We start from the raw sequence: 23,220 nt of genomic DNA, 5'->3' as shown, positions 1-23,220 counted from the left end.
AAGGCCATTTTTGTATCTTTAGCTACATTAAGCAGTTTTTGTACCTCCCACACAATTGTCCATGTACCATCATTTTATTCTAGTCATAGACTCTTATATTTTAGCACATCTTACCTCACATTGTCATTTTCTTAATGATCCTTTTGAGTTCACTATTTTCAATTTATGACTTTGATGAAGAAGATAGGATCCTAAGATATATGGTATAATGTTCTAAACCATTTAACAGTATTCTTTTTGACACCAAAGCCGTGCACTTTCCCGCTTTCAATCATGCAATTACGTTTAACCACTGAGTCTCGCCATATCTGTTTTAGGCTCTCTTTTGTGCAATGTGTCTAATCACATTTTTGTCATACAAACTGCGATTGAAAATTTTTGACAGCGATTTTCTCTGTCGTTTATCTTATTTTTAGATTAAAATATTGAATCCTATAATCAAGAAAGTACATGTAAATTACTGAGGCTATTTTTGTGTAAGTTTAAATATCTAGTGAAGATGTGTTAATTGATTCTTTAAATAATGAATACCTTTAAGGTATGGCTGAAAGTAGAAAATGACTGGTTATTTCAATTAATCAAAATGTCTAAAAATAATCTAATTACAGTCCATTGCTTACTCACTCAAATTCTTGGTACTATTTAAAGTGATCAATTGAAGCTACAAAGGTTTGTAAGCCCACGTACTTGTAGTATAACCATATACATACAGTACAATGCTTTTAAGGCAACAACTGCTTTAAGTGGCATTAGACCTATATTGGTAATTGTCCAGACACTGTATAACAACAGCCAATCAAGAAGATGGAGGTACAGGATGTTATATTTTCAACTTTCTAGGTGGTTAAGACTACTACTGCCAAGGATTTTATATAATAATTCACATTTTCTGTCTTTTCTATTTCCCTATGGAATGAATGTCCTTTCTCTCCTCACTTTAGCTTTTATGAGGCCTACTGTACATTGTAGTGTTAAAAGTTTTCATTTTTTTAAACTTAAAAAAAAAACTATGACTTACAGTAGTTGAGAACTTGAAATGAGCAATTTTTGATGTTTTTTCTGAATTTGTTCTGTGGCCTTACAATATTATATTTAGTGCCTATATTTTATGGTTTTTTTTCTTCTGCAGACCAGTTGACAATGCATTCAACAGATCTGAGTTTTGTATTAATATTCCATTAAAAATAATGTAGAACAAAATGTGACCTTGAGTCAGAAACATTTTGAAGTAATAAGCTGTGTGTTAAAATGGTTGCCAGATAATTTCATATTTATGTGTAATTTATTACCCCCTTGATAATTGGTTAGTGTTTCTTAGAAACTCAGCTATACCCATCAAACATTTCCTGTACATTTTATTTCACTGTTCAATTTTTATGAGACATAAGGAAGTTATTTCTACAAAATATTCATAATTTTGCAGTTTGATATACGTATGGATTCTTAGCACAATCTTCATTCAAAGTACTATGGTTTTGGTTTTTACACTTCATTTTTGTTTTATTGATTAAATTGTTAATTTATTGAAGGTAAACAGATAATAATTACAATTTTAGTATATTGAAACCTTTATTGATTAAGTTCGCTTTTAGGTAATTCTCAGGCTTTTGTTTTTGTCTACTGAATTTTTATTGTATCCTGTACAGATTTTGCCTGAAAATAAAGAAAATAAAAAAATAAAATAAAACAACAAATATTAAGATGTATACATCTAATAGTTATAGTGTCATGACCATCAATGGTCAGTTTGACAATTCACTGCACCAAGGACCTCACTGCTATTGTGTTCTTGTGTTGAAGAGTGACAGTGGTCAGATGACTTGATTCGTGCGGCGTAAGCTTCATCATTAATTAGCAAGTCTTACGATCTGTTAATCCCACCTAATCCCATAAAAATAGTTAATTTTAAACACCTTTAAAGGATTAGGTTTTATGAAAACCATCTTGAAGGAGACGTCTTGAATAAGGAGAGGTTGATATTCTGCCAAGATCTGTAACCAATTTAAATCAAAATGTTTGAAAGAAAATATAAAGAAACAAATATCTACCATGTTTAGTGCCATCTACATAAATTTATTTTAATTAAATTTTATATATACACTTTTTGATAAATATAATATAATTGATCAGATTAGAATTAAAGTCTTGAATCAAGTTATGTGTTTAATTGAAAAAATAGAGAGCATTTAATTAATAATTGCTAGGACCTCAATCTTGTTGTCAGCTCTGAATTTCTATTCTTGATTCTCAAGTCAAAGTAACTTTAGGCACAAAATAATACCCTTCAATATAGGTCTGAGAAGTCACTTAAGCTGAGTTGCTTCGTTGTTGGCTCACTTTGTCATAAATTGCATAACATGATTGGCTTTGACATACTTCTTAAGAAATTAGCAATGTTCAGTGATAAAATTTTCTTTGAATCAAAGAATAATTTCTGCCGGTATGCATAAAAATAATTAAGCAGATGGATGAAAAAAGATCTTAAAAGAAAAGCAATAAATGTCAAGTATAGTAAAACATAAAACAAACTAAACAATGATGAAAACTAGAAACTAGTAGTTAATGTAAAGTGAAGAAATTTCTTAAATACGAAGAAAATATAATTACATTTGATATACGTCATTCACTATAGTTTAAATTTGAACTTTAACTTATTGTATTAGACACTTAATCATTTCAATTTATCTAATGGTATTGAGACAAAATGTTCTGAAAACAGTTATAAGTTTGAACTATTACACAATATGCCCCTGATATGCTGCTGAATTTTGTTTTATTTATTTTATTCAACTTTCCCTGGATAGAAAAAACAAAATAAAAAACCACCAGAAAGGCAAGTACAGAACAGGTGAACAAACACCTCTACAGAGTCGTCTTACCACCGTAGATAGATCAATTTCAACTTAAAATAAATATAATTTTTATTAAGATAAAAATTTGTCTAATTTGCAAATAACAATGAAAAAATTTAAATAGAAAATATTTTGATAGTTTACTAAAAATATTTGGTATATTTTATGGTAGAATATCAGCCTAAAATGAAGTGGTGCATTTTATGTTGCAAAACCCATTGTATTTCCTAGTTCGATTCTACTGAAAGCATCTCCTATAACATTGTTTTAGCCCATCCATAGGCACTCACCCAAAGTCCTATCGCATGATCATAAGAATACGATTATCAGTGGTTGTCAAGGGGAAATTTTTTTTTTATACATATGGTTTATAAGTTTAAAAAAAATCTTTTCAATTATGTTTCCACAGTTATTCTGGTGTTCAGCCAAAGGCAGATTGGAAGGGTTTGAACAAAGAAAGAATCATGTATGGTGGCAAGTCATACAGCTTAAATTCAAGGTTTGGTAACAAATTTCATTTAGTAAAACAGAAAATAAATAGAATATAGATGTTTGTATTTCCTTGTGAATTTTGATTATTGTTTTAATCGAAAGATAAATGTGTGAACTTATCAGGACGAGTCAAAATTATCAGGGCGAGTCGAATGGCAGAGTGGTTGTGGCAGGGGTGCTGCAACCTAGCTACAGCCATAATTTCGACAGACTCGTCTATGGTTCTGGTGGTGGAACAAGTCTTCTCAGATAAGGACTATAAACCGTAGGCCCAGTACACAATTGGCTCATGTGTACTTTAAAGAACGCAGTACATCTTTCGAGACAAGTAGGGGGTTACCCTGTGTACTTGTCGATACAGCTTTGTTACCCTGCAGTTACCGACCAGTGGGTCCTTTGCAGGATGCACCTACGTAACATAAAAATTAGTTAGATTTTTTGAAATATGATAGATTTAACATTTTAGCAAGTTGAATTCATATTCAGGGCTACAGTTGATATAGTTTTATTCATATTCAGGGGAACAGTAATGAGGAAAACTTCCCAAAGTAAGATAACATTGACAAGCTTAGGAGCGAAAGAAGCAGAAAAAATCAAACAAGAATCATTAAAAAATGTTCTTGTCATGCATTCAAAAGCAAGCGATGAACAGGATACCTTAGTACGTGTTGGCGGAGTCTCCAATGAATTGTAAGTTTATAGCATGTTTTTTCTGTTTTTTGGTGGGCCTTTTGGTGGTGAATTGGGTAGTACAACAGAATACAATCTTTTGCTGTATTTCGCATACTGTACTGCATTCGTTTACATGCACAATTGCACCAACAGCTTAAACGTTTAAGCAGATAGAGACCTAATCAGAGGCAAGTTTACAACCAATGTCTCTTCCGAAAGACAGTTCCCTTTCAAAACTTGCATTGCGGCCCTGTTGCTGGGACACATTGATAGGAGCGATGAAATTGAACTCGATACCATAGTTATGAAAGTTGGTTCAGCGTGGACACAGTTTTTTACTCTATTTTAGCTGACTGGCCTAAGCTATTGTATATGTTGTAGTTTTTCATCCGTCGTTTATCTCTTATGGACCTTCTGTCGAATAAAAATATGTATATCATCCTTTTTGTAAGTATTGAATTTGATATTGCTTTGGTAAGTACTAGTATGAAATAAACATCAAAATTAAATTAACACTCTTATTCTTCATGTCATATTTTAACTTTCATGAGTAACATTATTGACATTATTTGTGAGGTCACTGACCTCCTGGTGCCATGGATAAGTATAATATAAGTTAAAAGATCAAAGGCATTAACAATAATCACATAGGATTAACAATAATCACATAGGATTATGTTAATACTTTTTGGGTTGTGTCCCTTATGATATGGAAGTGAATTTTAAATCAGGGATTTAAGGAGAATTTTATGCTTTGCATCTTGCTATAGCGTAATGATAGATCTACCGATAGATCAGTTAGACCCAAATGTATCTAATTACAGCTAAGTAACTAAGAGACTTTCTGCATTGTTTATGAATGTCTACATTGAGTGTATTCAACAGTATTCATTAATGTTTTTAATTAACATGGTTTTCAATTGTTCTTTGATATGTAGTAAGGATTTGCTGAATGCACCGACTCCAGGTGCCCAAAATGTGCTCCGACACCTCGTGTCAGCTGACAAATGTAAGTTTAACTATTTAAACTCCTTTTTCACTAATAGAAGGAAATTAAATTTACATTAACCTAACCCTTTACATCAGTACATTGAGTATAATTATCATATTTGTTATTGCAGTTGTTGTAGTACTAGATAGTTTATTTATTAAAGCCTGATATTTTTAGTATTTTAGCAAGTCATAATTCTAGCTTATAGGTAAAAATTACATATGTATACTTAGCACTAGATTTATTATTTGGTGTGAATTACTGATTCACTGTATTATTAATATTATTGCTATCATTAATACTTGCTTGATTCATTCTATTCTAACTACTACTCAGATGTCTGCGTCCTCCCACGTCTCATTTCATTCTGTTAACTTGACATCCAAGCAAACTTACAATAATTCAAAGTAAATGATGATAGATAAAATACGAGTTTGGAATATTGATAATACGATTTGATATATAAATCTTTAAATGATCCAGGTAAATATACAGTGATTAAGATGTGTAATAAATCTATTAGATTTCTGAAATTTTAGCCCACACATATGTAAACGAACTCGACTATACAGAAATGATATAAGGAGAATTTCTCTACAAAATGTCAGGAAGTATGGAAAGAGTTCACTCATCGTAGTTGCAGACACTTATTCTATAAACTAAACTGAATTGAGTGAAATAATAACTTATTTAGATTACTGGCACATAGAAAGTAAATTCAATAAAAGAAATGGTCAGGATAATAAGACTAATGATGATAACGATACGCAATGTTTTTACTTCTTTACCACTATTATTTTTGCCGCTGTTATTGTTTTCCTTGCCTGCAGATATTCTTTATTTATATTTCTTTTATTGTTACAAGTGATTTTAGTGTCTAAGAGACAAATAAATTGACTAAAAGTCTCAAAGTTGTGTAAATCCTCCCCCTGGATTACCTATTGATATAAACCCTTTCATTGAATGTTTCCAGGCAAAGATCCGGTGATAGCAGTTTCAGCCAAGGACCTTCTAAAACAACACAAAATTGACATGAAGAGGAAAGTAGCTGCAAGACATGAACAGCAACAAGCATGCAGCACCCCTGGATGCAACCCTGGATCGTCAAGCATTGCAAATGCAGCAAATGGAAACATGGTGGACCTTGGCTCACCTACACAATTCCATGGAAAAGGAAACCCTGAAAGGAGTGTCCCAAAACTTGGGCGGGGTTTTACATCTTGTAACCCTGTAAGGGTTAAGACACCAAACAGTTTAGAGGAGGCCAAGGTAGACTTTTAATGTTCCATTGTAATTTGATGACAATATGAATATACAGTTGAACTTTCCTATAAGTCGAATCCAAAATGGCATTGAAAAATTAGATTAAATTAGATAAAATTTGTCTTAAAGATTGTTAATTAATGGAAAACACTACAATCTGGCATGTAAAATAAGATTGAATATTAAAATACTAAAATATTTGAGTTGTGCAAAATCGACTTAGGCAAGTTTAGCTGTAATGCATTTAGTATCACCCCGATGAACATCTAATGAGTTGATTTATATAATCAATAATATTTTAAATTGTAAATTTTTCAATTTTCTAAATAGTAAAAAAGATGATAGACTATACCATCACAAAACTGTTCATTTAAAAAAAAGAGCGAGAGACTAGGAACCTTGGAATAAAAATCAAACTAGCTGTTTGTTTTTAAAGCAAATTCATCCAGATTTACAGATTGTTGTCAATTTGTTTGTCTTCTTTCATAGCGTCAGGCAGTAGCCATTATACGTGCAAAGGGTGAACTAGCAAAAACCAACCCTAATAAGTTATATAAAGGACCAGTTTCTGAGAAAGCTAAACAACATATTAAACAGAAGGTTGAGAAGGACACACAATCTATACAAGACAAGGAAAATGGTTTGTTTTTATTTATTCTTTTCTATTGAATTATATTTGTTTTTAAATCATATTCTTTGAAGCCAGTTAGTACAATGAATTATTTAGTGTAATTTTTATTAATTGTTGAATAATTATCAAATATCAAACTGTAAAAATATTATTTAAATCCAAATAAAATGTTCATTTCACTATTATTTTACTTCTATGTATGTATATTAATTTTAATTTATTTTAATTGAATAATATGTATTTGGTACACTACAGTATGCCTGTATAAAGGCATCATATGCAATTCATAGTAGATCAAAGTGCTTTTAAATATAGAATATCTAAATAAATATGCAAATATATAACCTAACATTGATATTATATTTACCAGATGAAAGTCCTAAGTCTTCACAGCCAAAGAAACGGATAGTTTTAGGTCTAAAGGTCGAATTAAGCAAAGAAGACATTGAGAAGATTTCTAAAACAAAGTCCCTTAATGCCCATCTCCTCTCTCAGGTGAGTTCAAATTATCAAGTTATTAGTTTGCTTTTTAGATGGGAATCAGGAGAGAACTTTACCCATATGTTAAGATTTATAATTATTTATCTTTATTAATGCATCTTGAAAAGTTAAACATCCTGGGATTCATCTTTTGATATTTATATCAAGTCATTCACATTACCACTAGACTACTTGACAACCTAACATGATGTCGACATGTGGAAATACTAATTGAGTACAAAAATATAACTTACAATTTGGTGCATAAAAATTATTCTGAATCAAAATTTGATACAATTAGAGATAAAAAGCAAATTTATTTTTATTTTAATATATGTAATTTGATTAATCTAATCAAAGTGGCTGGTGGATAATATGTCTAATAATGTTCTTAAATATTGAATTATAGTTAAGCTTTATCAATAGAATTAAAAGGTGTTTTATGGAATAAAAGTATGAACATATGTTAGGAATGGAGCCTACATCACCATTTATTGAGAGAGATGTCAGAAGCTAGAAAGGCAATTAAATGGTAGTAGTATAGAGGTTGTAAAAATGTTAAGATTAATGTAATAAAATCTCTAACTATTTTTCTTACTTGTGTATTAATGGAGCTAAGCTAAAAGCTTAGCACTTATTCCCCTGTAACTTGGCAACAGCTGGCCACAGCATTATTTATCAAAGCTTTTGTGTTGTTTAAGACTTTCTCATGAAATTATAATTCTATCTGGCGCCCTCTAGAGACAGTAGTATCTTTGAATGCAAAATATGCATTATTTCTATCGTATGTAATAATATTTAAAATAATAATAATAATATTAAACCTTATGAATGAATAATATACTTACATGATAAGTTAAAAACATTATATTCATGCTAAATAAATAAATATTCAAAAAAAATTTATCATTTTCATGGAACTGATGTATACACCATTTTCGCCAAATTTGAAATGAAAATTTCCGATAACCCAGTAACCATCACTGGGGGACTTCCAGAGGCCCAGCATTTCAACTCTACGTAGTTATCATCATGAGATAATTAAACAATAAAACTGAATTACTAATGAACATGAATATTTTAAAACGAAAAAAGAACGAAATGTTTGTATTAAAGTCTAAGTCTTAAAAAGTTATTTTAATGTTTACATATACAGTAATTAGCATGATTGTACGTGTTGTCTACTGCTGCTATAGCAAAGGTCTAGCGGCGCGATCCGCTGTGCGGTGTTCTATTCGTAACTAGCTAGCTGCTCAGGCTAGGCCGCTGGAAGTCCCCCAGTGAGTTGTGAGGTGTTGGCGGTGCTATTTCAAAATAATCTCGATAAAATGGTCTATAAGCAAGTCTTTCCTGCATGGTAGCCAATTACAGTTTCAAAATCATCAATATGATGACAACGACAGCTGGGCAAGAAGTAGTCATGCGGTGTTAGTGTCTTAGATACCGTCACATTATTCATTATATAATATTTATTTTTGCTGTTTGCTAAGTTTGTAAAAACGTGCCTAAAGAAATGAAAGGAAAAATGAAAGTGTCTGCATCACAACCTCCTCCTCCTCCTGTTGTTATGGTTATCTGTCTTCTGCCTTTCACAAGGATGTCTTGTATTACACAAGTTTTGATGACCTCATGAAATTATTAGATATTTTATAAAGAGAGTATTGCCTAGCAACGTGATTCGAATGTACTGAGAGGCTCATTATTTTATTATAAAAGTAGATAATGTACATGATTTTGTAAAGTTTGTATGTTTATGATGCTGTTGCTTAATTTAATTAGTAATTAATGAAATGTTGTTTAGTTATTAGTTAATAAATTATATTGGAATTGGTAATGATGGTGATAATATGGTTGAATGATGAATATTATAAAAAGAATAATAATGGTAATTTTTCTTATGATGCTGAAATCTTAATTATTTTATAAATAACTATGAAAATATCAGGGTCCCATATTACAATTTTTTTTTAGTGTGTCATAATGTACTTGCCCTTGCCCAAATATTTTTTTTTTTTACAAATGCTGAAGTTTTACGTAAATTTTTTTTGAGTGTGTGTATTATACTGTATAACAGCTACAAGCAAGTACCGGTACCGTACTCGATTAAGCGCCGAGGTGTTAATGACATTTTTGGAGGCTTCAGTATGGCGCTTATAAAACAAAATTCCATGCCCGTTCCCATGTTACCTATTTCACGTATTCCCGGAGTAATATTCCCATGCTATCATCGTAAATAAACATTTTAGAGAAAAGCATAGTGTCTTCATTGTGTTATTTATTCATTTTAACACTATCATTGTATTTAAAACCCTGTTTCTCAAAGTGTTTTCTCTCAATTAAGCACTGCGGAACTTATTCAAGAGCGGCGCTTAAACGGAAAAAATCATGTTTGATGTGGTGCTTATTCGAGCATTTACGGTAAACGTAAGATTAGACAACACATTATCCTTCAGAATATGCTCCTCTTTGATATTTACAACCAACAGTTATCTTCATTTGAAGATGTTTACAATGGCTTTCACATCTTTACAGTACGTAGTGTGTTTTATTTACAGTAAAAATAGTGAGAGTCACACGGATGACTTATAATATTTTACTCGTCCTTACATGATTTAGGTCGCCTTGGGCAATAGGACTACTGTAAATATCAGAACCTGAAAGATAAATTCTAAAACCAATAAAACTATTTTTGTTTTAAGTTTGAGCTTGAAATGCAAGAGCAGTACTTTGCCAAGATGGAGGTGAAAGAAGGAATGGAACAAATGATGGATTCAGTGATGGAAAAGGAAGTGAATGTCGTGTCATGTAAACAGGTATGCTTATATTTATTATTTGTTTTTATATTCTAGTTTATATACCTCATACATAGATTCTAGCCATCTGATTGGTTAAGAAGCAGGCAATAAAAGTACTATTACCTTAAAAAATAATACATTTTTGCCCTGTCGCGTAATGTGCAAACTCTAGGCCTCAATTAACATTGATGGTAAAGGGGACTGAGACCTTCACGACAAAAGAGGTTGGCCCTTGGCCGCGCCATGGATCAGCGAGTAGACAATAAACAAATATGGATGCTGGTCGGTTCTTAACCTTAAGTATATAATAAATTCCATTTTTATTTTTTATGTGATTTTTTTTTCATATTAAAGATGTACCTCTTATTGGAATTTTTCAAAATAATATAATATAAAATAAATTTTATTTTATATTAATTTTATATTATATTATTTTGAAAAGTTCCAGTTTATGTAACTTTTCTTTTATAATTTATTTCACTTAATTTGTTTTACTTACTAAGCTAATTACAAAATATTTTGTATAGATATTCCAACTAGTAATCTTTTTTTTTGGTTTGTGAATGTTGGCCCAGAAATTATGACAATCAACCATTCGTTGTATAACATCTGTTTTTCATTCATGGTGGCTTAGACTTGTTAATATGGTAGTGCTCTTCCATTGCCATTTGTTCTGGTTCAGATCATGGTATATAGCCCTAGCTTAAGGGTGCATTCACTTTAAATCCGAAAATTTTTGGATCGGAAAGCCCACTCAACTGTTCAGAATATTGGATCAGTATGTAAGGATAGGGACACTGGTGCTCAACCCTACTCATGACTAGAACCAAGTCTTCTCAGTTGAGGACTTTGAAATGGAGATCCAGTGTACACATGTGGCTCGTGTGCACTGTAAAAAACCAATGCATATTTCGGAAGAGTAGGGGTTACCTTGATGCTATGGTTAATTTCAGACACTGCCGTTGTGAAATGATATGAGCATCTACTATAAGTGCCCCTTTTTACGACATCAGGTAGTCATGGAACACACCCATCCGCAATTCAGCACAGTGATGCTGCCAGTTATTGGCTATTCTTTTACTTTAAACTTTGGTTATCTACATAATGCACTTTTCATAGGTGTCATTATGAGTTTTAAATGTTCACTACAAGGATGAAAATAGTTTAAAAATGATGATGTCAGAAACGGGGAAAAAAATCATATTGCACCTGTTTTGTTTCATTAAAATTCCTAAAGACATATTTGCAGATAATGGAAGTGTATTATTAGATACATGTCTTGAGGATACGCTTGGTTCCTTGACATTTTCAGTCAATTATTTAGGCTGAAATAAAGAAACTGCATCAAATCTACATACATTAGAACTGTCAACAGGAATTGATTTTACATTTGGTAAGTCGCGTCCCAATATCGGGTCTTCTGGGTCTCGCTACAATGACGTCAAAGTGGTAGAAAAAATATGATGCCAGCACAAAAACTACTATTGATTCCATTTGATTGATAACTTAACATGTCAATATCTATTGCATACTGACAATATGCATATTTAAAAAAAAAAAAAACACCCCAAGAAAAGGGAAACATAAATGCTCAATACAAAACATTTTATTTTATCCCATATATTGTCTGTGTGACATTTAAAAACAAAAAAAAATTAGTATTGTGTGTGACATTTTTTTAAAATTTAGTATTCAAAATCAATGGTTGATATATACGTAATAGTATTAATGAGATAAAAATAAGTTTGAAAATGTTAATGCATAGATAGCAAGTATGCTCACCAATTAATAATTTAATAAGATGCTTAATTTCGGGTGTGGTCTCAGTGTTTGCAGTTGTTTTTGAAATGTGTACAATTTCTGGCATATTAGAGGATGACCCAGATAGTAAGTCAACATCTTAGCTAACCATCAAGTAACTCTTTTCATGAGCATACTTTTATGAACCCTTTTGAATTAGATGATTATTTATAGAATATCCATATTTTACAATTTCTTGTTGCTTCCCGTTGATTTATAATAAAGTGATTCAATACCTTCCGGAATTCACAATCCATGGGTTTCCGGGCATTCTTAAAATATTCCATTTCATCCATGTTTCTGCAAACATTCAAGTACCTCATGAACTTTCAAATTTTTTTTTTTGGTCGTATGTACATAATTCATCCTTCTCAGATAAAGTTTGCCTACTTTCGGGTGATTTAGCAGTCATGCATCGCAAGCATATAGTGTCCTCACTATTTGTACTGTATGCCCTTGAAGTAAAATGACTTGAGTTAACTACATTAAGGTATTAAATACAAGTTTTACGGTTGATCTATGACAATGTCAACTATTTCAGCGTCATCGTAAAGTGCAGAGAGCATGCCTGTGCTCTGATCTTTGGGATTATTGATATTTATGATATAAATACTAGCAATATCCATTCATATTAGAGTTTTAACATATTTTTTTACTAGATATTCCTTTTTTTTTTATTATATGATTATTATGTTTGCTTCTTGATATATTGTATTTCCTACAAACAGTGCCTTTCTCCACTGAGGTTCTACCATACTGTAACTGCTCTGTGCATTATAAGTAGAAACGTTAATCCACTAAGGTCATTATGGTCTGCATACCCCTATCCTGAGTATCATTTTTTAAGACACAAAAAGGGTGTTTGACAAAAAATTCGGAAACAGTTAATGAGATAAGATTTTTGAATATTTAAAAACTGGGGGAAAAGGGGGCGTAATTTAAAAATACTAGTAAAGGTTACTTATCAAAGTTGATTATTTACTCACTTTGGTAGTGTTTATTTCTTTTAGTGTAAATATACATGGTTCAAGGCTTCTGATTTATGCAAGAAAGAGAACCATCAGTTGAAATGGCATGCTGGGAAACAACGGTTTTTCACCTGTAAGGATTGCAAGACACGCTGTATCACGTTTGATCGTATTCCAAACAAGTCTTGCAGGTGAGTACAATTAATATAGTAATAATAAATAATAATATGTTAGACTTATTTATATTGGGCTTCATGAATAAAAGGGTCCCCCCCCCCTTTTCCTCCACTACAGTCTTGTAATGTCTATGCATAGATCCATACTATAATTGTCAATAAATATAATTCCATGTGATTAACCAATTATTACTCACTGTTGTGTTGTTGACAGTTTTGATGAATTTCATTGTTTTTTCTATCAATGTTTGAAATGTCACTGCTGACAAAAAGTATGATTGATGTATGACAAAGGTAATGTTTGATCAATGATGATAAAATGAACTAGTTTTTAAAGATTTATCTAAATGGATTATCCCTCATCTGAGATATTGATGGAAAACACTGGAAAAAGATTTTTTTTTTGTTTTTGTCAACATTTCTACAATTTACAAGTTGGTGCTAGTCCAGAATATTAGATTTCTTGAAGGTCAATTTGGGCATGTCATGAGCATAAATTATTTTTAATTTGTTTTATAAAAATAAAGGACATTTTACAAGACCTTTTCAAGAATATGGTTGTATGAGACCCATCATTAATAATCTGAACATGTGGAATGTGACCTAAATGACCTATAAATTAATTATTCACAAGATTAATCACTTAGAAAAGTCACATGTTGGTATAAAATGCTGTGACTTAAATATGGATAGGATTTTTTTTTTAAGAGGAATGAATGATATATAGCCTCTAACCAAATTTATTCAGCATTTTTATTGTAAGACAAGAATTAAATGTCTTTAGAATTTTAATTTCATATGACCTACAGTCAAACGTACATTTTACGTACCAAGGGGTGTTCGTAAATTGAAAAATTCGTAAACTAGATCAGTTGTCAGTTTCCAGTACCTATGTCTAGCTATCACCTGCCATTGAGCGCTGATAAGCGGACGGTGGCCAGGCCTAGCACGAACCGACAATGCAGCAGCGCGGTCTACCGCGCTAGACCCTAGCTGAATTTACCTTCGATAAAAACCAACTCAATCCGACGACACTTGCATTATTGGTTTGTTGTTCTGGTTAGGTTTATCACATTAATATAGTGATTAATTATACCAGAAATGGAAGAAAAGATCGAACAATTAATAAATAAATACAACAAAATTGATTTTATTAAGAAAAATATTCATAATCACTTTGTAAAACGTGCGCAATCATACATTTTTTACGGTGGTAATTGGTCGATGATGATGTCATAGGGGGCAAAAACCATTCGTAAAATCTACGTTTGTAAAGTGGATGTTTTAATGTACATCTCAATATTTTGTTTGTTTAGATTTTCAGATTTTTAACACAAATAAAACAGAATAATATAATATATTGCAAATATATCAATAATGACACTGTACACACCTGCTTTTCATGGTGTCTAGTTTTTTTGAATTTTATTGATTCCAGTTCAATCTTCATTTTAAGTAATCACATTATGTCCTTATCCTTAAAGGCTAAAATTTTAACCATAGTCTATAATTTATCATTAGATATAATCTATAATAATATCAATTTTAACTACAGTATAATACAAAATTATAACTAGCTAAAATGTAATAATATCAATATTCAAACAATATATTCATTTTTTTAGGTAAAGTTTTCTTGTTCACTAAGCAAAAAATATTTCATATTGTAATTACAAATATCTTACATTTTTAGTTCTCGATAAAAACATAAAAACATTTTCATTACTACTACTACTTGGTACTTTGTATATGCTAATTGGTGTTAATTTGACAGGAGGTGGAAAGAGTTAACAAAGTAAAATCCTTTATCCTCTCAAATTAAATCATCTGAAAAGAATTGAACTATACTGTATTTAGTAAAAGTTTGTTTCATCACATAAACCGTGCATCCGTTGAAAGGTCCTCGGTAATTGTAGCACAAACACCGGAAATACCTAGAGGTATTTTGGGTCTTGTGGTTGAATGATAACTGACTGTTAATCATCATGTTTTGGTTGTATGAGAAAGTTCTATATTCAGCAGATAAACTCCATGCCTAATAGCATTGTAGACAGACACATCCAACATGCCTTCCAATCAATGCTTATAGCAACAGCAAAAAGTTACTAATGATTATTTATTTATTATTATTTATTCAACCATATTTTCCAAGTATTGGCATTGGACACCAGTAGGCAATCCCCTTTTCTTACCGATTATTTCACCAGAACAACATCCAAAACACTATCTTATGGATGTTTACACCTTAAAACCTTCTTTCAATCTAACTCTTCACTTGTAATAAATCACTTACATACATAGTAATTATTTATGTATAGCTGTTTCAGTGCATTTGGTGAGTATTTTCTTTCCATTGCTCCATTGTATTTTCTTTTTTTTCTATTTCACACAGTCAATTTTAATTTCAATTTATTCAGTATTTGATTGGCAGCAGAATAGGTAGCTGAATAACATGAAATTTACAATTAGAAATTCTTACACTAAAAAGACCAAACAGTAATACCAACACATTAAATACAAAGGAATGAAGTGTAATAATATTGAAATATAATAACACAAAGTTACGAATGAAGGCACAAAAGTACAAATGGAGACCAAGTAAAAGGAGAATCAGCTTTTACAGCAATGACATTATTAAATAAAGGCCATCTCAGTTGTATTTTCAAATATATATTTTTAAGTGGCAATCCCATTTGTTGAGCAACAAATAGATTATTGTTCATTTGGTGTACCTTGAACACTTCCATTTTATTTGTAATCTCCTTATAGAGTTTATTGCCACTTACCTTTATCTTTAATTGCTAATGTAGAGGTATTATACAATCAATATTATGTGTTTCTCCCAGCTTTTTAAGTCTTTTTTGATAAAGATATATGGTAGCCTCATTGTGTCTCTTGCTCCATTTGATTAAATCTAGGGTGTAATAATATCATTCGCCATTATGAAATCTTTTCATAATATCCGTGTTATTTTACTCTTGTTTATGACAAAATGTTATGTTATTGGTTAGCCCCCACACAATTGTGATTTGCTATTTTTAACATTGAATGTCTGTGTACCTCACAGAATTTACAATAGAAACAATTTTTAAGGTACATCCCAATTTAGTGTGGGTAAGGTTAGGCATAAAACTATTCATCCATTTCATTCAACTTGTACTAGGTCATCTTTTTTTTTATTTACTCAGTCATTACAATTATTTATAATTATTTCTTACTGACATAGCAAAGTTAAGAGAACTTTTCAACCAATATGAAATGCTGCCCTCTGTTGCTGATATTTTAATTACTTAAGTCGTTGTGGGATTAATGCCATTCGTGGATCTCGTTTGTCAATTGTTTGATAGACAAACAATAACCGGCATTTCTAAAGGTATTGAAAAAATAGTTTTTGGCATAGTTGTAATTTAGGTTTGGATTGTGAAGGGTACAGTCATTTTAAAGGTCATAATATGAATACTAAAAATACTGTAGGCTAAATGTTATATGTATATATATATATATATAATATATATATATATATACTACTGAAGTTGTTTCATTATTTTCTATTATTCTGTCGGAACACACGTGGAACACAAATGAAATATATATATATATATATATATATATGAGATTAGCAATTCATTTCACCCTGGTTTAGACAATTTAATTCAAGTCTTTAATTTGGGATTATTAATTCATCTGTGACTTGACAAGAATGATGTGTTTATCATTCTAATTTCAAATGAAAACTAATAGCATACAAAATAAATAAATAATAAATAAATACATAAAAGAATTATTAAAAATATTAAATATTATTTTATCTTAAAACCTACCGTATTCTTATAATTGATTTATTTTTTATTGATCAAATTTATTACTGTAGTTTTTTATTGAGTTTTTATTATGGAATATAAATCTTTAGTATGTTTGTTTTATTTTTAATGAATATAGATATATTACATTATATTTAATTAATACAAGCATTAAAAAATATATAGTTTATTTAGAGTATTTCTAAAAATCATATTTTAATGGGATCAGTAAAATGATATTAAAATCCAGAAGTTCAGCATTAGGTTAATTTGTTTTGACTCTGAAAAATATCATGAATATAATTTTGACCTCATCCACTTTGAATTATCATTACTCGTCCATTATGTCAACAACTCAACATGAAGCCACTGGCATGCCATTGCCCAACTGTTGTTTGTATCATGATCCAAAAATCCCTCAAGCTGCAAACAGACAAGAATAATTTACTACAAGTTCAAATTAACAGTTTTAGGAAAAGAACCTTCCGTTAAAAATTCCCAGGGTCCACATTAGGCAACCCAGCCAGCATTCTATTTTTAGATTTAACCAGAATAACTTTCAGTTAAGTTTCTACCTAGTACCAGTAATTTGTTGGGGATTTTTTTTATCTGAAATAATAATAATAATAATAATAATAATAATAATAACAATAAATAATAATGATAATAATAATAACAGCATTAGTATTTGTTTCTACAATAAACATTAATAAAAAGCTATTGTTTGCTTTTTTGATAATTTTTTTCTAAGCTTGTATGCATAATAATATTGACAAATTAATTTGTTTGTCGTCAGGTTGTACATCAGTGAAAAGCTAGTTACCAGAACTATTAAAATGGCCTATAGAAAATTTACTGTTATACTAAAATTTAAACCTATTGTCGCATTTTGACTTAAAACTTACTCATAAAATATAGGCTAATTTTAAGTTATCTTGTTCAGGAGTTTTCCTAATACACTATGTATTCTTTTGCTATGGTCATTGCTAGGGTGATTAGCTACTGATTTTTAATACAGTTAAGTCAAAGTGGTTCATCAGGATTAAAAGTTTGATATGTGACGCAAATGTGGGCAAACTTTTGATGCATTTGACCATACAGTAAAGGTGCTGCTTCTTATAATTTGTCAAATCATTGTTGTTATTATTGCTGTTATCATTATTGTTAGTTAATAGCAGTTTAACTTTTTTAGTCCAGTTTAGTCTTCTCAATATGTTTAATGCACTTTTTCTTTATTATTGTAAACCTTTGTATAATCCCTAGTGTTGTTTGATATCTCACTTAATCCCTCTTACTCCTCCCACTCGTTCTGATAAAAATCCCCTCCCACTCATTTTGACCAAACAAATTTGAATTACCATAGATTCTGTTGATGGTAAAAAATTATTTGGTAACAAGATCGTTACTGAAATATCAATCAATATTGTTGTTATTGGGGAGGAAGAATTTATCAGTAGTACATACCAAATTTACTATCATGTTATCATTATTCATTGCATTTTATGCAATAACTTGGGAAATGTGTCCAAATTGAAAAATACAGTAACCTGTAGCTCCAGTTGGTAGAATATCTATAAGTCGTAAGTAGATGGTCTTGGGTTCAAAAGCTGTTGGGACAATTTTTTTTCTCAATATTTATTATCCTAATTGTGTGTTGTAATTTTATTTGTGTTTAGTCCTTAGTATTTGCTTCATTGTCTAGTTATTCATTCATTCGTCGATCTTTCTTGTCATTAAATTTTGTTTTGAAATTATATAGTAAGCGTCTCTTAATTCGTAAAATGAAAAGTATAATTTTAATGTTAGATGTAGAAACCCTTTAAGTCTAACCATGGAGTTATAGTCTAACTAATGCAAAACCTATCAATGTACTATCCAGATGGGCTAATACTAACCTTCCTGTAGGCGCAGGTGCCAAAGAAGTACATGTATGTCTGTCTATACATCCATCATTTAGATTAGAATACTAGTGTCTGGTAATTTAGAGATTTATTGTTGGAGATATGAAAATCTTGAAAACTCTAGAGGTATAGTAAATTCAATTCACTTGAAATTATATTCCCTGCCATCAAGGAGCATTATCCATTAAAACTACAGTACCATTAAACACAATTATTTACAACAGTCTGGTAATTGGCCTGTATTACAGCAGCTATAAATATGGTAATTGTCAATTAGGCCTATATATTAAGATTTCTTTATAAGGGAATGGGTGATTGTGGACGATGGGTAGGAAATGCGAGGGCTATTATGAGTTTTAAAATTGGAGATGAAACAAGGAATAAGGAGGAAGGGGTGTTATTGCAGGAGTTGCATTGCAAAGAGGTAGATTACATTGACAATTGGAAGGCAGATGGGGTGAAGCCTTGGGGGTGAATAGTAGTGCATCCCCAGACTATTCTCCTTCCCCATTAAAGTGTTTGAAGCAAAATAAATCACACTCAAGAAGTTAAAAATCGCCTCATATTACCTTACTATTAGTTAGTAACCCTCACTTAATCATCGACACTTCACCTTCAACCTCCCTCTTCCCCCCCCCTCCAAATTTGTTTTTATTAAGATATAGAGACGATTAAGTAGTATTTCAATAGGTATCCTATCACAGAGGTACTTTAGTTCAAGGAACTCCCCTAATATTTATATATTTAATATTGCATGACAGCACCTAACAAACACCTATTGTAAGTGTTGACATGCAAGATATGCATAATTGTCAACAATTGCTATAACTGGCTTCCACCTTCAGGCTTCCTTGGTGATCGTGAGACAGTCCACGGTACCAGGAGATACTTTAGTTTGCTTAATCCTCTTCAAATGGGCATTTATCATGACAGTGATACAATCGTCCTCCCGACATGTAAAAATGGTGGAGATCATGCAACAGCCCCTGTTAAATGATATACTGTATCTCCACCACCTAAAAATATTTGGTTTATGTATTTATTTAATCAAAATTTAACATGTTTTTTTTTCTTCATGGAATTTGTATGCTAACATTTTAAAACGTCATTTATTATTTTGTTCTCCCAAATATGTGATCATTTCTAATTATTAGCATTCGTATCCAATACCATTTCCTGTTATTTATTACAGTGTTTGAAGCCTTTGATCTCACTTTCACACATCTAGATGTGTATAAGAGACAGGTAATATTTTTTGTAGATTTTTAGCTTTAAATTGTAAATTAGAAGAAAAAACAAGAAGAAAGTACAGTATGTCCTAATTTGGGCGGTACCAACTCACTGACATTAATGAGTAGACTCGACATAGATGAAGTGCTTATTCCAGAAATACATAGTATTATTATAAATAGTAGTATAAGTGTATAAAATATTATAGAATAGAGTATAATACTACTGTATATCCAAACCTTTTTTGCCTTGGGACCTTAACTTTTACCCTGGTAAACTTGGTAATCTAACATCTGTACATACCTCGTTTACCAGGAAAACATATTTTCATCAATACATGAAAAGTGCAGTGTACCTTTCTAAGAAATGTTATATAGATCAATTTCATTGTCGGTAAATTATATTCCAATGATAAATAATTAATAGCAGCTTCTGTTTATTTTCACTGTCACAAGACATATTCTTATGCTAGTCAAAAAAATAAATAATATGCAGGACAGTGGGAGCTATCGGTGCGGAATGGTGCATTCTGAGTCAATTGAAGGTAGTGACAAATGGAAGAAATAGAATTAAAACTTGGATAAACAATTGGAATTCAAAACTCATTAGCTAAACATAAACAAAATGTCTTTTTAATTGAAAGTAAAAGTAAGTTAACTTTTAATTCAGAACACAAGTTTGGGCAGTGCCCCATAGTTTGAATAACAGGGCTTTTATCGATTTACAGGCAAGTGAATTCCTGGGGAAATTGCTTATCTGTGATGTCTATAACGGGCTAAAGTTCATTAAATTTTCTATAAATTGTTGTGATAATGTATCAGTGGTTGATCTGGTCTTTATTAGCTAAGGCATTATTTATACCAATAGTCTTAACTGTAATTTATTTTTTTAAATTTATTTTTATAATTTATTTTTTTTCTAAAATCTATTTTCAATTATGATTCATTTATTTACCACACAACACATGCACCAAGGATTGTCAATAGCAAATATATCACTGTGAGGTTTAGGGAGTGGAGTTGTTTTGGTCGTGAGAAAAAAATCCTGCAACGTTGACAGGAATTGAACTCGAGACCATGTGATTAGAAAGCAAGCATCTTACCACCAAGCTATTCAACCCTTCTCCATGTGATGAATTTCTTCAAAAATGCATAAAGATTTTAAGACATGGCATTCTGTTACTGAACAAATGTATCATTAGACCAGGGCTATGAATACCCTGTACCCCTACCAGTATACAATAGAGTTCAATTGTTACTTAACTAAATGTCAAAATATTTGACTTGTTATGAAAACAATCCCTTTTTCATGCCAAATTAAACCTGTACTCATTCTCGACACGCGTGGCATTTCAACTCTCACTTGGAAGTCCATTGTGAAGCTAGAGATTGTAATAAACCCCATCATGTTTTCGTTTATCCTTAGACGTGTTTCATTATGTCAGGGAAATGAAGGGTAAGGGGGATCCATTTTAGCATTCAAGTCTATGATCTCAGCTGTCTCAACATAGTACTAAGACTATTCTTATCTAAGGAATGACATCAACTCCACCCAAGTTGTTAATTATGGCAATGATATTGTTTACTCTTTTTGCTTCGATTACTTCTGATTATTTCATGCTGGTTTGTTTACTGCTAGCTAAATTGCAGATTACAAAAAGATTAATTATCCATTTTTGTCTTTTAATTTTTGGCTATTAATAGATCTGTTTTTAGTTGTTAGACTAAATTGTAACTTGCAGGCTTTAAAGCTATCGCCAGCTAACTGATTAAAACTGCAGTATAATAATGATCTCTAAATTCAGATCAGTAACGTAGTTAGATTTTCAATATATAGCACTTTTATACCGACGTTTCAAAGCGCTCAAGTTGTGGACTAACTTGTACAGTAACTTATTTCTCCCGTAGGGTCTCTGCATGTTTAGCCTGAGCTACCCGGTAAATTGGTACCAGCTACTCTTGTCTGTCCACAACTATAAATGGCTGTCAATAAGACAATGTACGGAGTGCTTATTATAGCAGTGCAATTATAACCGCACTTTTATAATACGTATAATGCTTTTTCCCTGATTTTACACACAAATTATTCAAAGTGCAATACAGTACAACAATACATTGTAATTCTGAGCCTCAAAACCATACAGTACTAACGATTCTCTTCAGTTTTCCCAGGAGTTCTTTGATTTAGATTATTTTCTGATATTTGTTTTACCATGTTAAGTACTTGTATTTAAAAAATTTTATCCAGTGGAAAAGTTATTGAAGTCTTACTTCTTGTTGACATTGCCACCTGGTTTCCATAAAACTTTGTTTTGTGGAAATTGTCTTGAAATTTATAAAGTTGATGTTGAAATTAAATTATTAATATTAATGTAAACATGCCATATGTGAAAATTATTTTGAAATATGACGTTGTAAGGATGTTGATAGTTTGTATTACACCCCAGTATATCCATCAATCCCAAGGTGCCACCTGTCACAGGAGTCAACTGAAGGTCACAGTTTCTACTCAATTGCCTTTACCCTCACCTTTTTGTCACCTTCACACCTTTCCTTTTCCCCCTTCTTTCTTCTCTTTGTTTAGTTGTCTTTATTACAAACTCATCAAATACCGATTAGGCATGTTTTTGGAGGTGAAGAAATTCCATCGTATTTCATATCTGAAATCAATTGAATATAACTTAAATTTAGAATTTGTTTTTATCATGCTCACCGTCATAGCGTTATTTCTAAATCACTATAGCAACAAGGAAAAATATTTATAATCTGTATGTCTGATGTGCTGTGTCATAACTTGTAATTTTAAATATTGATGGTATACACAGTATTGATGCGTTCGTTGAGTGGGCGGGCGGATTTAATCTCCAATTAATTACTGCTTGACTAATTACAGTTAATTTGGTCATGACACCAACATTAATGAAGGTGTATTCATTAATAATTAGTGTTAATTGATTAATCATGAGGACTATTTTGTCTATCAACAAAAAATATTTATTTAGCAGGTTGTTGGAAGGAAGAAGTTCATAAACATCTTTAATTTATTAGTTATTAGCATAATAATGTTATTAGTACTGTATGTTTATAATGTTAACAGTATTTGCACAAAGTGGAAATAAAGACAGAAACCAGATGGGGAATCAAAATTGTGAAATTTGTTGCAGACATGA

The 23,220-nt window shown here is 31.1% G+C and overlaps 1 protein-coding gene across 1 annotated transcript in view; it reads left to right on the top strand.

Annotated features, from left to right (window-relative positions):
• The window catches only part of LOC117101095 (protein MCM10 homolog), a gene marked incomplete at its 5' end in the record, with an annotated part of 59,107 nt that overhangs the window by 5,506 nt on the left and 30,381 nt on the right, over positions 1–23,220 (top strand). Inside the window, 8 exon segments of the mRNA XM_033240967.1 lie at positions 3,262–3,351; positions 3,864–4,034; positions 4,955–5,025; positions 5,981–6,276; positions 6,760–6,910; positions 7,272–7,396; positions 10,081–10,194; positions 12,987–13,135. Of these exon segments, the coding sequence (XP_033096858.1) occupies positions 3,262–3,351; positions 3,864–4,034; positions 4,955–5,025; positions 5,981–6,276; positions 6,760–6,910; positions 7,272–7,396; positions 10,081–10,194; positions 12,987–13,135 (1,167 nt within the window).

This window comes from Anneissia japonica, unplaced genomic scaffold (assembly GCF_011630105.1).
Source record: "Anneissia japonica isolate Jap-2015-1 unplaced genomic scaffold, ASM1163010v1 scaffold4054_len1135799_cov195, whole genome shotgun sequence".
NCBI lineage: Eukaryota > Metazoa > Echinodermata > Crinoidea > Comatulida > Comatulidae > Anneissia > Anneissia japonica.
This window is presented reverse-complemented; position numbering and strand designations above follow the sequence as displayed.